The sequence below is a fragment of the Pleuronectes platessa genome, chromosome 1, assembly GCF_947347685.1.
Source record: "Pleuronectes platessa chromosome 1, fPlePla1.1, whole genome shotgun sequence".
Taxonomy (NCBI): domain Eukaryota; kingdom Metazoa; phylum Chordata; class Actinopteri; order Pleuronectiformes; family Pleuronectidae; genus Pleuronectes; species Pleuronectes platessa.
Genome location: NC_070626.1, coordinates 17424091 through 17440703, shown reverse-complemented (window position 1 = coordinate 17440703; position 16613 = coordinate 17424091). Strand labels below are relative to the sequence as shown.

General features: G+C 40.0%; 2 protein-coding genes across 3 annotated transcripts; one reads left to right on the top strand and one right to left on the bottom strand.

The window, feature by feature from the left end:
• Nucleotides 1–395: 395 nt before the first annotated feature.
• tex9 (testis expressed 9) lies at nt 396–7227 on the top strand. 2 transcript variants are annotated; one of them, XM_053419360.1, is made up of 11 exons: nt 396–503; nt 3001–3143; nt 3887–3950; nt 4089–4165; nt 4389–4445; nt 4583–4746; nt 5170–5252; nt 5454–5627; nt 5751–5885; nt 6766–6900; nt 6996–7227. In XM_053419360.1, the coding sequence occupies exons 1-11, from the start codon at nt 456–458 to the stop codon at nt 7071–7073; spliced, it is 1158 nt and encodes a 385-aa protein (XP_053275335.1). In that variant the 5' UTR covers nt 396–455; the 3' UTR covers nt 7074–7227. The 2 variants fall into 2 exon arrangements, with proteins under 2 accessions (XP_053275335.1, XP_053275327.1); XM_053419352.1 differs by having other exon boundaries at nt 5161–5252.
• On the bottom strand, nt 6196–12463 carry mns1 (meiosis-specific nuclear structural 1). Its single transcript, XM_053419339.1, has 10 exons — nt 12285–12463; nt 11984–12181; nt 10776–10903; nt 10574–10676; nt 10245–10474; nt 9099–9315; nt 8908–9015; nt 8171–8428; nt 7523–7648; nt 6196–7427 (listed from the first exon to the last, which is right to left on the bottom strand). The coding sequence occupies exons 1-10, from the start codon at nt 12285–12287 to the stop codon at nt 7329–7331; spliced, it is 1470 nt and encodes a 489-aa protein (XP_053275314.1). The 5' UTR covers nt 12288–12463; the 3' UTR covers nt 6196–7328.
• Nucleotides 12464–16613: the final 4150 nt, after the last annotated feature.

Sequence of the window (16613 nt, the reverse complement as noted above, 5' to 3'; positions counted from 1 at the left end):
TAATGATCATTGTAATATTAATAATTATAATGAAAAAATTATTATCAGAATAAATACAAGGAATGCAGCATACCCTCTCCATTTGAGAGGTGGAAACGACGAAACATGTATAAGTGTAAGGATAAGATCATTATTTATAAAAAGCTCAAGTAAATTTTCTATCAATTGACAAATCAATCAATTTTAAATGTTTTATATCAAGTTGTATTTACAAAGCATCATATTCAATAAACTCGTTATGAGTTTTGAACGTGAAATCTTCATTTGTAAAGCAAATGTCCATCCGTGGCATCTTGTTAAATCAAGACATGTATACGTTAAACACTCGACTTTCACTTCTTATGGTAAGGTATGAAAAAAACGACATCCACCTAAAATGTCTTTCAAGGGCTACCGTACTAGAGAGTAGTTGCTAGGCAACCGGACCTGCGTTTGCTTCCGCTCTCTTCGTCTCCATGGCTGAAAGAGGTTTGAATAAAAAGGCCCAGTCCGCCGGTTCACAGGTTTGTTATGGTTTACATCTTAATCTCTCACATGTGGTTTTATGCTTCCATCGTAAATTTAAACCGGATCAGTTGTTTTTTAACTGATTAGGTTTCTCACACACCGGGACTGCTAACCGTCCTTTAGCACGGACTCTAATGCAGAACGTCATGGATTATTCTAACCAGGTGTTGTTAACCCTTTTATGCACAAGCTATGCAAACCCCTTCTAATGCACAAGATGGGTCAAAAGTGACCCGTATACACTTCCTTCTTTTTAGCTTATTCTTCCTTCTTCATTTGGGAGAAGGCTCCTATGATGTCATAGAAGACTCAACTTCTATGTCATTAAAGGAGCCTTCTCCATTTAGGGGAGCTGGATTCAAAGACACAATACCAGCTTGATCCTGTAGAACAAAGTCAAGGTCCTCTTTACTTTGAAAAATCTCTTAATCTAGACAGTAACATTTTCTGATATTCAGTATGTAGGTAGTCAGAGAAGTCCTGAACACAGGCATATCAGTCTCTCTCTGAACTTATTCAGCAAAGTGTTTTTACAGTACTTTGAAATAACCTGAAATGATCTATTCCACAGTGAAAATATTGGACTTTACTTTTAAAAATCTATAAATCTATACAGTAAATATATTTGATATTCAGTATGTAGGTAGTCAGATAGGTCCTGAACAGAGGCATATCAGTCTCACTCTGAACTTATTGAGCAAAGTGTTTATATAGAGCTTTGAAATATCCAAAAATGAACTGATTTGATTGTACACATGTTGGACTTTACTTTGAAAAATCTCTTAATCTATAGAGTAAAAATGTTTGATATTCAGTATGTAGGTAGTCAGAGGGGTCCTGAACACAGGCATATCAGTCTCATTCTGAACTTATTGAGCAAAGGGTTTTTATAGAACTTTGAGATATCCAGAAATGGACTGATTTGATTGTACACATGTTGGACTTTACTTTGAAAAATCTCTTAATCTATAGAGTGAAAATGTTTAATATTCAGTATGTAGGTAGTCAGAGAGATCCTGAACACAGGCATATCAGTCTAACTCTGACCGCAGTAGAACATCATGCATTATTCTAACCAGGTGTTATTAACCCCTTTATGCACAAGCTACGCAAACCCCTTCTAATGCACAACATGGGTCAAAAGCGACCCGTATTAATTTCCTTCTTTTATAGCTTATTCTTCCTTCTTCGTTTGGGAGAAGGCTCTTCCTTTTTTTATAGCTTATTCTTCCTTCTTCATTTTGGAGAAGGCTCCTTTGATGTCATAGAAGACTCAACTTCTATGTCATTAAAGGGGCCTTCTCCATTAAGGGGAGGTGGATTCAAAGACACACCCACAACTCCAGTTTGATCTTGTAGAACAAAGTCTTGGTCCTCAGCATCAGAGATTTCAGACTCAGAATCAAGACCTAGATTTGCCTCCTCATCTTCCTCATTCAGCATATTTATGAACATGTCAACCATAAGTCAGAAATTATTACGACCAGCCGTACTAGCACTCTGGATGAATAAAATCAAAAGCATATTTTCAAATGTATATCAATCAGTCTAATAAGTGTATACTGTTATATTTCAAGTTTTAATTTGTTGATCTAGCTATAGTTAGCGAGCCAGAAAATAAGCTAGCTAGCTAACAGGTAGTTAGTATTGTACACATTTGTCTTTCTCACTAGTAATGGATTGTAAAATAAGAATCACATGCATCAGATGTGCAAAAGCAGCTGTGTGAAATTGATGGTAGGTGTTCCCTAGTGAATACTTGGTGTATATGTGTGTAAAAGTGATATAGATATACAAAATTTACTTTTGCTTTACAAAGTAAGAAAGGAGAAAAGGAAAATAGTGATTTGAGGTAATCAAAAACAAGATATTTAATGAATACTTACAATATTAAATGATAAAATCGTTTATTAAAAAAAATATAGCAGAGAAACACTCATAAATAAAATAACACAAGTAATGACTACGAGTCAGTTTTGACCCATGTTGTGCATTAAAGGGTTGTGATACACAAATGATTTTTATTCCAAAAGTAATAAAGGGAAAATTTAAATACACATTTGTAATGATCAAAAACAAGTAAAGTGGGGAATCCCTGAAATACTGAGAAATGAAATTCATTCACTGCAAAGATACAGATTATAAAAACTGAGCCGGGTCACTTTTAAACCATGTTGCGTTTCAAAGGGTTAAAGATGGACAAGACACTGACATGTGGTCCTGGTTTTATCCACAAACACGTGTCTCAAACAACATGTAACACAACAACCATCAGATCAAAACAAATGTATGCGCATACAGCAGCTCATACAAGTAAAATATGGGTGACTTAAACCATGCGTTAGGTGATATCCATCATGGATAGAATATATCCACTCTTAAAACTTGAGGCAAAATCACGGTGAAATATGAAACATCATATCTTGTAGTAAAACTGTATGTATAGGGGATTATTGTAATAATAAATCTGCTCTGTGTTGTTTTATTGTTAAGAAACAGAGACGTCCATCCTCCAGCTCGACCAGTGAGAGGTCTAAGAGAGCTGAAGTAAGACCCCAATCTGCTTCTGTTCCCCCAAAAAAGCTCACGGGTGAGCAAACAGGTTGTCACCTGCTTGCTCAGGAAGAAAAATACAAGTAAGATTTTCTTCTGCTTGGTTACGGATCATTTTGTTCATGAATTCATTCATGTGTAGGATCATCAAATGACCCCTTCTGATTAATTAACACTTGAATCTCACTTGAATAGTTATAATAATTTTTAATATTATTATAATTAACACAGAATTAGTGTGTATTTGAGACATTATGTGTCTTGTACACTGGTTGTACTCCTTCACATGGAGTAGATTTCTTCATCAAACCTAGAGAGAAACTCTTCAGGTGTACTGTAGACCTGTATTTAACGGACATACATGACTTTACCTTGACTTTTTCCTGATTTTTATAATTACTCACTCAAATCTCCTTTTTTACATTTTCAAAACTCTTCACACACTCGTGACAAGAGCTGTCAACATGGACTGAACTGTTACCTACTCAGGATCAACTAGACAAGTTACATCAAAAACAACATTTTTATAAATTAAATAAATAGATTTTTGTTGTTATGTTATCTTGGTTAATGCTGAAAAAATACAATTAATAAGGTGTGTTTCAAAAATAATGGTGGTACATATTATAATGCCACACAAGAGTAGATATGATATTGAAATGTGGGATGAAGTGTTGGGGTCGTGTTCAGAGATGTAACACTGTTACCGTTCTCCTTCAACATTTAAAGAGAGAATTTCCTACAAAACAAAGTGGTTGAATTCTACAACACATAAGTCCATGGTCATGATAAAATAATGTTTGTCCATCATTTTTTCCCCCATCAGACTCTTAAATGCAGAGCTAGAAGTCAAAACAACCGAACTAGTAAAGCAGGCCGAACAGCTCATGGTAAGTTATTCACCCGTTTGCATCATTTAACTAAATCTGTCACAACAGTAGCTCAACTGATGGGGAAAGTCGAATGTGAATCTTTAGGACCGGACTTGCGGTATAACTGAAACTTCTTTTTGCTGTTCTTTATTTTAGAGAGAACAGAGTAAAGTTCCGTCAAAGCCGTTATCCACCCTCCTGATTTCAGACAATGAAGATGAAGAGGATTCAAGGTAAGAAATGTCTCAGGCTCAGGACCACAAACACGGTTGTAGACTTCTTAGAGGCTAATTTTCTCACTGACCACCTCTTCAAAAGTTTAAATTTATTTCAGTTAAAAAGACCAGCCTCTAAATAGAGATAAACTTTACAAACTAAGTCAGTGAAAGAAAAATAACTTATTCAAATAACTTATTTCCTCTTTGTCTTTCTGTTTATTTATCTGTTCATCCACAGAATATCGCGCATCATGCGTCCTGGAACAAGAGGAAAAAAGTCTGACTGTAAAAGAGCGTAAGTTGGATTTGACGTAGTTTCTAAATCCATTCCAAACTATTTAGTTCATTAGGCAACAATTTCTAGGTCATGACTTTTTAGAATATCATTGACATTAATATTCTGATATTTGATTGTTGCTTGCTCGATTGCAGAAGCCTGTCTCGTGCAGATGAGTCAGCAGATGGTGAAGATTCAGGGGATTTATTTCTAGCAAAGTTGATTCATGGCATGGAGGAGAAGATGAAGGACACGGACATTCATGATGTTGTTGGGGACGACCACGATGTACTTAATGCTGGAGACAATGTTGGATCAGGTAAATCTTTATATCACTTTAAGTAATGTAAACTCCAGTTAATTATAAATAAATTACAAAATTTGCAAATACTTATAAAAGTCATGCCAAAAAGCAGCAAACTGTTACAAAGTTTAATACAATCATCATCTTTTTGTAAGAACTTATGATATGCAAGTTCTGTTTTATTAATTGTTTTAAAAGAAGTCTATCATTTTAAAACAATAAATGTTTTAGTATGTTTTTAAAACCTTTTCCAAAAAACTAATAGTGTTTAGATTAACCCGGGATCGGAAATTCTGTATTTTTTGTCACTTGAAAATCCTAAATTAAAGCAAAATAAGAGAAATGATCTGTTTTTGCCACGACGTGAACCGTGAGTGAAAACCACTTCCTCTGGTTTTTTAAATATGCTCATTGTTCTGTTTTTTTAAGCCGTTTCAGAAGCTCAGATGCGGGTTCTCAATGCAAAGCTACGGATTATGCATGAAGAACTGGATCAACTCTCGTGTGAATGTTACAAGAAGGTAATGTGAAATTTGTACATGAACAATAAGTCAACTAGAAGTGTCTAGAGAGAGGGGCGGACCCTTAGGAGTACACAAATTTGACACCTATCCATTAGATGGTTACATTCTTGTGTTTAACTGCTGCTTCTAATAGATGACTTTCAACTCAAATATTGAGAAAAATTATATAGATTTAACTCTATTGTTCTGTTGTTACAGGATAATCAAAATGCTGAACTCAGTGCAAAGATAAAGGAGATGGAGGTGGACCGAGCCAAAGGACAGAAGACCACAAGCACTCAGCAAAAACAGATTGAGAAGCACCGAGCTTTAGCAGAGGAGTCAACCAAAAAATGTGATGATCTTCAACTGCAAGTGTCTGGATTAAAAAAGGTTTGTGTCACTGCAAACAGTGTGAGAGACGGCACAGACTCAATAACGAACCAATAAATCTGACACCGTCTTCCTACTCGTGTGAGATAAATCCATTGTATTTACTCCCTTTGCTCTGTGTAGGAAATAGAAAATCTGAATAGGTCCAACAAACAAGCAGGAGCCGTCCACAGCGCCGCAGAGGTTCGTCTGAACAGAGCTCTGGAGGAGGTGGAGAGGTTAAAGACTCAGCTCAACCAGATGAAACAGACTAATAAGGTAACCAGTAAATCCCACTGCTGTCCCTGCTGATAAAAACATCATCTAGGTTTAATTACTGTAGGTATTCAAATGTGGTGTTTTTGATTATTGCAAAGTTTTTGTGCAGAAAGTGTTGGCTAATATTAGTTTCTGAACTTTATCTATGGTTTATTTACAGTTGCTAATATTAATCTTTTTATAAATTGTTTTAATTGTGATTTCCTTCTTTGTTGAACCTCATTTCATGAGAGCTACTTGAAGGTGGTTGACTTTCACCACCTGGTCTTCACTAGAGAACTTGAACCAGACTTTTCTTTTTGACATGGCTTTTATTTTGGTTGTTGACGACCAACACATTTTAGTATTTGAAGAGCAGACTTTTATTAATCAAAACAGAAGCAGGTTTACAATCAACATAATGTGAAATGATAGAGATTTAAAAATTAGAAATTAATAAAGAATCAAACATAAATCAAACACGTAATGAATAAATCTTAAAACAACAGAATAAAGAACTATATCTTTATTTTAATAATAAAAATAAGCCATTTTGAGTGTCACAACATTTTACCTTTAGAATGAAAAATTATGATTAAAGTGAACTAATGTGCACCATCTCTTAAGTAAAAAAGATAATTCATCCTATTAATAAACAGACGATTCCTTCAAAACAGAGATAATCAACTCACACAGTGATGAAACTCAACAGTAAACACTAAAAAACTGAACGTGTGGAGAACAGAAGTCTTTCAATTAATGTAGCTGAATTTTAAGCAGCAACATTTAACTAAAGCTACAAATGAATTTTACTATGTTGCATGAATCTTACCTGTTGCAGAAGTAATGCAAGTTCTGTCTGGCTTGTACTAATTCAGTCTATTACCTTCTATTTGTTAAGGACAACATAAGCACGGACAATCAGAGCAAAGAGAATATAATTGCTGAAAACAAAATCCTGAAAAAGCAGAAAGCAGAACTCGTTGTGGGTTTCAAGAAGCAGCTCAAACTGATTGACATTCTCAAAAGGCAAAAGGTCAGTGAATCCTTCAGACCCTGTTAATACAAACCCTGTTTATAGTGTTCAATTAAATATACAATTAACAGAGTTTTATTGTTGTGTGCGTGCAGATGCATTTTGAGGCTGCCAAGCTGCTGTCGTTCACGGAAGACGAGTTCCTGAAAGCTCTGGACTGGGGGAAGTCGTAAACACTGACAGACTCAGCATTACATTTTTTTGGTTCAAGGTGTCGAGATCAATTTATACATTTCTAAATAAATTCCTGTGTGATGTTAAGTTAAATTTGTAACTTTGGAATCTTTCAGAATCCAATTAGTTTTACTAATAAAGTTTAGATTTGAATATTGGTTTCCTGATCATGTTATTCTCACATTCAGTTTTTTTAGAAATGCATTACTGGTTTAACAGTAATGCCCTCTAGTGGCAGACTGACAGAAACACATTTAAGCGTCACCATCCAAGCTGTCCTCAGAAGCTACTGGTTTGAAGTTATTTCTGAAGTCTTCATCAAAGTGCTGCAGGTCATCCTCACGGAGCAAACCCTGAATGGAGATACACTGATGATCAGACAGGCGTTCGATGCACAGACGATATGAAGCTGTGTAAAATGATTGATGATTCACACACTGTCTCATACCTTCGGGAAGTATCCCAGCAGTTGAGCCGCGTGACGTTTCAGAAGTTTCTTTCTCTCTTCTTCAACAATCTGTCTCCGCTGCGCCTCCCTCTCCTGCTCCATCGCTCTTTCTTTGGCCTCCAGTTCCTTGAGGAGAGGGATGAACGTGTTATGATCAAATCAGGTTGTTTGAAACTGACATGATAATCTGAAGCTGACACAGACAAACCATGTATTTTACATTATGTGTTTCACTTGCGTAGATCAAATAAATATTGTTTTCCCGGTCTACTTTCATGAAAGTTACACTACGTAACCTCTACTGAGGCAACAGCGCCCTCTGGAGCCACACATGCCGACACTAAACCCTGTTCAGAATAATATTTATCCTAAAAATGTTCCTCAATATATATTGGAGATAAACATGGGTTTTGAAAGATCCTTAGTCTTTTTAACTGATCTACAGTTCAGCATTACTCGTGAACTTGCTGGACCTGATTCAACTTTCAGTCAGTTCCACACTTCTCACAGGAGATCGTACCCACTCCCTAAAGTTACACAGAGCCAGAACAGGCGCTCAGCATGAGCAGTAAATCATCAGACAGTGAAGCTACACCAGTACCACCTTATTATTGATGTAATTACGGAAACAGAGAGTCCGGGACGTACCACATCAGCCAGATGCTGTCGTCTCTTGTCCTCTATCATTTTCACCACCGCGCGTTTGTGCTCAAGTTGCTTCATGCGTCTTTTCTGGGCATTCATCTGCTCGATCCGATCGTCCTCTGCGTACTTAGCCATCATTGCCTTACTGAAGGCCTCCTCTTCCTCTTTATCCGCTTTCTTCTTCATCTCTCTGAAAGCCACGTGCTCCTGGCAGGCCTGCTGCATCGTCAGCCGCTCTCTGATTTTTTTCTCCATTTCTTCCTGTTAGAGCAGATATTGGGGGGGTCATTTAGGTAATAGCTAAAAAATTATAGTAAAACATGATATGATCACAACTTAGCTATTATAGTGCCACAACACCAGCAAATAAGTCAATTACTTATTAAGCCTAAAGCTAAAAGCCTAGAGCTGCGCTGAACATGGACGTATAACATAGAGTGCTGCTCGGTCCGCAATTTTCTGTCCAAACCCGAACAAGCCTGAGAGAAAATCAGCCGAACCTGACTCGAACCTGACAGGAATTCTGTTTTGTGTGTCCGAACCTTTTCGTACCTGAGGCGTTCTCTGATTACAGGCAGTAAACAATCATGTAGACATTCCGGCCAAAGCGACAAAACTCGACCCAACCAGATTATCAAATTTTTTGTCTGAACCCGGCACGACTCCTAGGGTCATGACGGGTCCTGACAGGCTCGGGTCAACTATCCACACTCGGGTATAACAGCAGTAATGATCCTTACAATTTCTCTCTGCCTGTTCGCTTCCTCTTGTTCCTCCAGGCAAAGCTCCTCACGGATTTGTTCCATCTCTTCACGCTTCTGCATCTCCTCTTCCATCCTCTTACACAGCTAGAGAGGAGAGAGGAGTGATGTTAGTGATAGTTGGTACCCGATGCAGAAATGTGTTGTTGACTGAAAAACGTTGTCTCAACTATTTTATGAAGATTCTCTTTAGCATCCTCCGTCTCTCTGATCTTGGCCATTTTGTCCTCCTCCATGTGCTGCTGCTGGTTCATAAACTCCATGATGCACCTGTTCTCGGCCTCCATCCTCTCTTTCTCTATGCGTCTCCACTCGGCCTGCTGCCTGTGGAATTCCTCAATGTGCTGCTGAGTGGCTCTGACCTTCTCCAGTCTCAGATGTCTCTCCCTTCACCAAGACAACAACAGTTTACAGTAAAGCCATAAGTCTTCCACAGTCTTTATGTTTTCTATAGAGAGAAACTGGTGCTTGTAGATTCGGTTTTTGAAATACATACCCACACAAATCCAGTGATTTAAAGGGGACATATTATGCCCATTTTACCACAGTTGATATGGTTCCTTTGGGTCTTAATGAAATGTCTGTAACATATTTTGGTCAAAATACCACAAGGATCATTTACAACAGCACCTTTTAACCCTGTCTAGAACAGCCCTCCTCAGATTGACCTGTTTTGAGTGCCCCGCCCCCCTCACCCCCGGTGAGCCTGGCTGCGAGAACCCCAGCTCCCCAGCGCAGCCCTGCAGTGGGCGCCGTGGGAGCTTGAGCTGGCGCAGAAGCAGCATCCTTCCACACTGTTGGGTCAACGTTTAGAGGTGTCCCGGGGGTCCCTTATTTATGCGGCCACTTAAATGCCTGACGGGTAGCAGCAGCGAGCTAACGCTAGCCGGTCTCCAACGGCCCGGTAAGCTAGGGGCTCCCCGGCTAGCGTTAGCTCGCGAGCTAACCGGGCCGGTGGAGCGAGACTCCCTACATGGGCATGGTGTGACTATGACGTTTATTTTGGTCGTAATCCCATTCGACGCACTCTAGAGTATCGCTTCTGACATAGAGGAACCACAACAAATCGCGGGAGTTGTTTTTTTCCAGAGTTTTGGGGACGGTAGACATGCCAGATACCCAATTAACATGTAGAAACACTACAAAAGTGGAATTTTCATAATATGTCCCCTTTAAAATATCTTCAATATTAGATACACAACTGAACATGACTCTTCTCTCTTTAACTGAACAGGCTAATCAAATAATTAAAGTCAAGTTCTTGCTCATCCTTAATTCATTGTTTGATTGTGTTAAGGAATGAATGATGAACTCACATCTGATCCTCCTCATAAACCTTCCTGACAATCTCATCCACCAAGAGCTTCTCTTTAAGGAACTCCTCGTAAGCCTCTTGTCGTCTGTGCTCCCTCTCCATGACCTGCTGCTCTAGCTCCCTCTGATATTGGAACAGCTCCTCTTGGCGTTTCTGCTCCAGCCTCTGCTGCTCCACAGCTGCTCGCTCTCTTTCGCAGTGCATTTTGCGAGAACAGTCCGCCTTCTCACGCTAGTGAAAGCAAAAAGACATACACAGTATATATACAGGATCCTTAAACATTTTTCAGCATAGTTCTTAATACTTGAAATGAACAGGGACGGTGCTCACCAAGGTCTCAGACTTCATGGCCTCATGCTCTGCAATCTGTGCAGCTCTCTCCTTGTTCATATACGCAGATTTCAGTTTGGACTCCAGTTCTCGAAGCTCCAGACTGAAAATAGTCCAAAGGAGGGTTTACACAGACCAAAGCAGAGAGAGAATGTATAAAAGCACAATTGCTGCATGTTCGATAGTACGTGGGTGTGTTCACCTGTTCTCTTTGATGTGCTGCCTCATTTTCTCATCTCGTTGTGTTTCAAAGTTGATGCGAGCCAGCTCTTTAGCCATTCTCTCCTCTTGTTCAAGTTGCTTGTCCCTGTTTATTCTGTCCTCGTCTGCCTGCAAGTCAAATTCAGTTATGCCCATCTGCATTGATTAGGTAACAGTTCACACCTTAATGATACAGCAAAGTGTTATGTAAAACAAGGCTTTTCAAAGTTTGAATCCTGGTCCACTTCGGCGTTGTGGTGATTTTTCAATAAAACAGACATTACATACAATATTCCTCAATAAGGGACCATTTTTCCCCCGATTAAGAATCTGACTCAAAAAATGTTTCCATCAATGATGAAGTGAGAAGCTTGACTCTACAGCGCAACAAACATTCACTGTCAAGAGTAAATACTGCATTTCTGTTAACTCTACTTAATATTCCTTCTAAATCTTTTTGTATAACCCCTTTAATTGATTCATCATAATACAAGATTTTAAGCTACTCTCACACTCTCTCAAACTGTAGCCCATATTGTTCAGTTATTCAATTATATTGTACATATTAGGTATTTTTCTGCATGAAGAGTAAATAAAAAAAACTAAAATTAAATTTAAACGAAGTAAGATATCTGGGTTACATCGTGAGAGCTGTAAAATGTATATACAAGCCAACATGTTGGCACACAAACTTTCTCTGTGTACAGAATACAGATGTTAAAGTTATCCTTTTAGGAGCCTATCATATACTGTTCTCCATTCTACAGACCACACTTGTGCTGAGGATTTGTTAATGTTCGATTAACGGAGTCAAAAAATGTGACCATAAGGGTTTGAGCTGAGACAGAACTAAGACAACAGAAATAATAATCTTTGGTCCTGATCAGCTAGCAGGCAAACTACTGTCCCCTGGCAACCGATATTAAAACGACAGCTACAAATCTAGATTTCACATTAGTTTCCCATCTGAATTTTTAAACACGTGTATATGAGTTCATTAAATCCTGCTACTTTTACCTATGAAATATATCTGTTGTGTTTTCTTCCTACTCCTCGAGAAGAAGAACGGTTTGCTTTAAATATGAATTAACCTTTGGGCTCACATTGTTTTCCCCTCTGTCATTTGAGCAATGGTTTAATCACTTATTGATAAAGTCTGTGCTGGTGGGTTCGGGGTCGTGTGTTACAATCATACTCGTGATCGCCCACCTTGAGCAGAGCGCTCTCCATCTCTCTCTCCCTGAGCTCCTCCTGCTCCTGCCGCAGCTCTCTCCTCCTCCCCCAGCTCTCCTCCTCCCTCAGGCCGGCCAGGACATGCTTGTCTCTGGCCACAAACTTGGCGTCGTCCTGCTTCTGCTGCTCCTGAGCGCGGCGCTGAGCTACGATCCTCCGATTGTCCCACTGATTCTGTCCCGGGGAGAAAACCCAAGCGTTAGCATCACGAGCAGTGAGCGCTCGGTCTGTAGCACACGAGCTAACTCTTAACGTCGGTTTCCCAGCCAGGACTTACCATGTTGGCGGGGACGTTCCTTCGACTCCGCCGTGGTTAAGTTAAATCGTCTCCACTCTGACACTCGTAAACAACTTTTATTGAGTGAACGTGGCGGAGTTCCGCTGCTCGACTCTTCAGTGAGGAGCTGTGAGGGTGGTGGACGCGGTTGCCAGTAGAAACACTTCCGTTGTCAACAGACAGGGACACCGACTTGTAACGGTTAGCTAATGGCAGCTACCTTTGAGGCCTGGCTGTCCAAAGGCAGCTGCCTCTGTTGCTACAAAGACATGCCGCACATTGAAATGTTTTTAAATCGACATTAATATGAATCCAACATATTGTAGCGTAGTAATATCGCTTGATTTTTAAATGCAGTTCAAAAAACACAACTATGAAGCAATATGAGGACACAGTACTTAAGAGAAAAAGCAAACAACTTTACCTTGTTCTCCCTGATCTTTTGGGAAACCTAATGGGGGTCGCCCAAGGTTCATCTACACTACGTGCTCTATAGTTAATTTATTTTCATGGAGAACGGAATTCTTTGGCTTTGAAAATAATATGTTACTGTTATTTGTTCTGTGTCGCTGCAGGAGTCTGGAGTGTGGCACAGGCACATCTTATAAATAATCAGTAGACAAACGTAAAATAATTGACAGTGCATGGACCCTTAAAATGCTTAATAAATCTTATTAAAGTTTAACTTAACCCCTAATCAGGGAATACATCTGGATATTTAGTAGAGAAGATATTTATTTGGGAATTTGGCTGTTTACAATTCCAGATACATGCATAGACACAGCTATATTGCTCTCAGAAAGTCTGGCAGCAAAGGCTATTGACAGCTGCCTCATATCACGGCAACAGACTTTACAAATCAGTGGCCACCGAAAGTGCCTCCACGAGCTTCCACGATGTGCCAGCTCATTTCTATTGGGTTAGGGTTAATAGCACATAGGCGAAGGAGATATTCTTGACTATCTTTTTTTCTGAAGGAGGAGAACATTGAAAGTGGTTTCATCAACACTGATAAGGGCACGCCCGATCGATTGGTACCATCCTAAAGCTTCAACGACCTTCGGAAGGGAAAAAGCCAATTTGTGAAGTGTTAGGGTTGCACTTAGGGTTAGGGTTAGGGTTAGGGTTAAGGTTAGGGTTATGGGCTAGGGTTATGGGCTATGGTTGGTGTTAGGGTTAGGGTTATGGATAAGAAGGTCTCAGAGACTTGTGAGTAGCCTCTACTCCCACTAATGCGGGCACTCCCGATCGATTAGTACCAACCCCAAGCTTCTACGACCTTGGGAAGAGAAAAACCCAATTTGTGAAGTGTTAGGGTTGCAATTAGGGTTAGGGTTATGGGCTAGGGTTAGGGTTAGGATTAGGGTTAGAGTTAGTGTTATGTATAAGAAGGTCATAAAGACTTGTGAGTCGACTTTAACCCCACTAAAGCGGGCACTCCTGATCGATTAGTACCTTCCCCAAGCTTCTACGACCTTGGGTTAGGGAAAAAACAAATTTGTGAAGTGTTAGGGTTAGTGTTGCTGTTAGGGTTAGGGTAAGGGTCTAAGGGCTAGGGTTAGGTTTATGGATAAAAAGGGCCTAGAGACTTGCGAGTAGGCTCTACCCCCTCTAATGCAGGCAATCCTGATCGATTGGCCCAATCCCCGAGCTTCTACGACATTCGGAAGAGAAAAACCCAATTTGTGAAGTGTTATGGTTAGTGATGCTATTAGGGTTAGGGTTAGGGTTAAGGTTAGGGTTATGTATTACAGAAGGTCATAGAGACTAGCGAGCAAGCTCTACCCCTACTACTGCGGGCACTCCCCATCAATTGGTACCATCCCTGAGATACTACGACCTCCGGAAGGGAAAAAAACAATTTGTGAAGTTCTACGGTTAGGGTTGCAATTAGGGTTAGGGTTGGGATTAACAGCCCATAGGCAAAGGACATATTCTTGCATAACTTTTTTCTAAAGGTGGTAGAGACTTTGGAAGGGAAAAAATCCTGCTGCGTTTTATGACGCAGCTGTCAAATGTGTCTGTTGTATGAAACAATGACAATATTCCAGTTTATATATATAATAATCTTCTCCATAGCAGAAACTCGCAATATACAATATCAGCCAGGCTTATAAAAATTGAAAGAATGAATCAATATTTTACAGCAGAGCCTTTGAAGTTTGAATGAGATCATTAGTTTCACTTTGTCACACATATTGTAGATTATTATTTTACCTACAGTAGAAAAAGATCTACTGATATTTATTGCAAAGGCGCTGTTACGGTAGGATTGAGATATAGTTCTGTACTTGTCCGTCTGTCTCTGTCTGTGCTGTGTGTTACTGAAATCTCTCCCTCTGGATCCCGCCCCACTGTCCCTGAGGCTACGCAGCTGAAACAACACCGAGTGGAGGACACTGAAAAGCCTCGCTCTATCCACTCACACACACTTGCACAGCTCTGCCAGAATCATAAGTGTCAGCGATGTTTGGCAGCTTCTGTGATGAATTATATGAGATTTTCTTTTTTGTTGACTCAAGCAACAGAGTTGCTTGAGTCAACATATGCACTGTTTTCTGGGAGCAGAAAAATTGGGGTCAGGAACATGAGAGTGGTTATTCTGCTGTTATTACCATCGATTCACCTGGCACAAGAACGGGGGGATTGGGGTCTCACCTATGATGAAGACCGCGTTGCCATGGCAACAGTCTTTGGAGAGTTGAAGGCAAATGAGAAAACGGGGGAGAAGGAGAGAGATGGACTCCCCCGGTGCGTGAGGAGAGGAGTGCACTCCAACATGTCTACATCACTACTGTGTGAACTGTCTGCGGTCATGTTACTATGACATGCGGGAGCCAGAGGAGAAGTCCTACTTCAAATACACGCACTAGAGCACAGTGCTGACAGACTGAATGTGATTTGCCCTCACACTTCTTGGTGATAATGGTCATTGTGACACACACACACATTCACACTCTCAGTCTCACACATACACACGCACGAAAAGGAGCGAATACACCAGATGGAGTGTGAGAAAGAGGAGAGAGGGTGCAGTCCTTCAGACAGATGGAGGCAGTGATGCTGTTGCTGACGACTGGGCCCCACAGACAGGGCCAATCGCCTGTGTCTCCTCCTCTGCTGCCAGCGAGCTCATATTCTGGGCTTGTTGTTCCCTTTAATCTGATAACCTGTGGAGCATCCAGACAGATGACTCACATTCAGAGGCTTGTGAGCCGAAACACAGGGCTTCAGAGGGGGCACGAGCAAAGCCTGATTCATTAACATGACTTAAACTGAGGATTTACACCAGAATGTGTGTGTGTGTGTGTGTGTGTGTGTGAGAGAGACAGGGAGAGAGAGAGAGAGAGAGAGAGAGAGTGTGCATGCTTGTGTCTCTGGCATTTTTTATATTGAGAGTGATGTAGGATTAACTAGAATCAGTTCATCAATCAAATTGTATTTGTATAGCCTATATTCAGAAATCATAATTTATCTCACGGGGCTTAACAAGGTTCCTCTGTTCTTAACCCTTAACAAGAGTGAGGAGAAACGACCCCAAAAAACCTTATTAACAAGGGGGGGGGGGGGGACGCAGAAACCTCAGTGAGCCACATGTGAGGGATCCGTCTCCCAGGACAGACAGGGGGGCAATAAATGCTGCATGTAGCTGAACACATCAACTAAATAACTGTATTTATAACATTGGTTAAAAGAAACATCTTGTAACACAAAGGAAAAGTGTGTGTAAGGTATTTGTGCACAAGAAAAAGTCAGCGAGATGAAAGGAGCACCAATGACAAATGATTTAGAATGTTTTTAGCTAATTTAATTCTGAGACTAAATGAATGCCTTATTAATTATACAAATAACAGGTTGTTTTCCAGATTCATATAAGGTCCACATGACTTTTAAACACTCAGCTCATCTTTGAGTCCAGGTGACCATTGGTGCCAAATCTGAAGAAATTCTCAAAATCCAATCTTCAGATATCTTGTTCAAGACGTTAAAAAATATGTTTGTTAGGTCACAGTGACCTTGACCACCAAAATCGAATCAGATCACCTTTAAACAGACAGATTATCAACTGTCTCCAAAAAGACAGTGTCACTGCTTTATTGTGTAGTGGTCAAATATATTAAGAATGGGTTTGACCTGTAACCCCCTTTTCCCCAATGTCCTATTGATTCACCACATGTGGAGTGCAGGGAAGTTTCTCCGACTCACTGTCTGGCATCCAGCAAATAAATCCATGGAGCTGTCAGATTTACTGTTTGCCTTTTATTACAAAGAAAACGAAATAATAAGGAAATGAAAAGACTAACGTCTGCTACTGCTGAGGCTGAAGTC

Bases quoted from the DNA above. Each gene is read 5' to 3' on its own strand.
- tex9 (XM_053419352.1), top strand. From the start codon at position 456: ATGGCTGAAAGAGGTTTGAATAAAAAGGCCCAGTCCGCCGGTTCACAG. The intron at 5,628-5,750 runs GTTTGTGTCACT...TGCTCTGTGTAG, and splicing joins AAGTGTCTGGATTAAAAAAG to GAAATAGAAAATCTGAATAG. The intron at 6,901-6,995 runs GTCAGTGAATCC...GTGTGCGTGCAG, and splicing joins ACATTCTCAAAAGGCAAAAG to ATGCATTTTGAGGCTGCCAA.
- mns1 (XM_053419339.1), bottom strand. The intron at 10,904-11,983 runs GTGGGCGATCAC...TTTGACTTGCAG, and splicing joins TGGAGAGCGCTCTGCTCAAG to GCAGACGAGGACAGAATAAA. The intron at 7,428-7,522 runs GTATGAGACAGT...ATCTCCATTCAG, and splicing joins TGCTGGGATACTTCCCGAAG to GGTTTGCTCCGTGAGGATGA.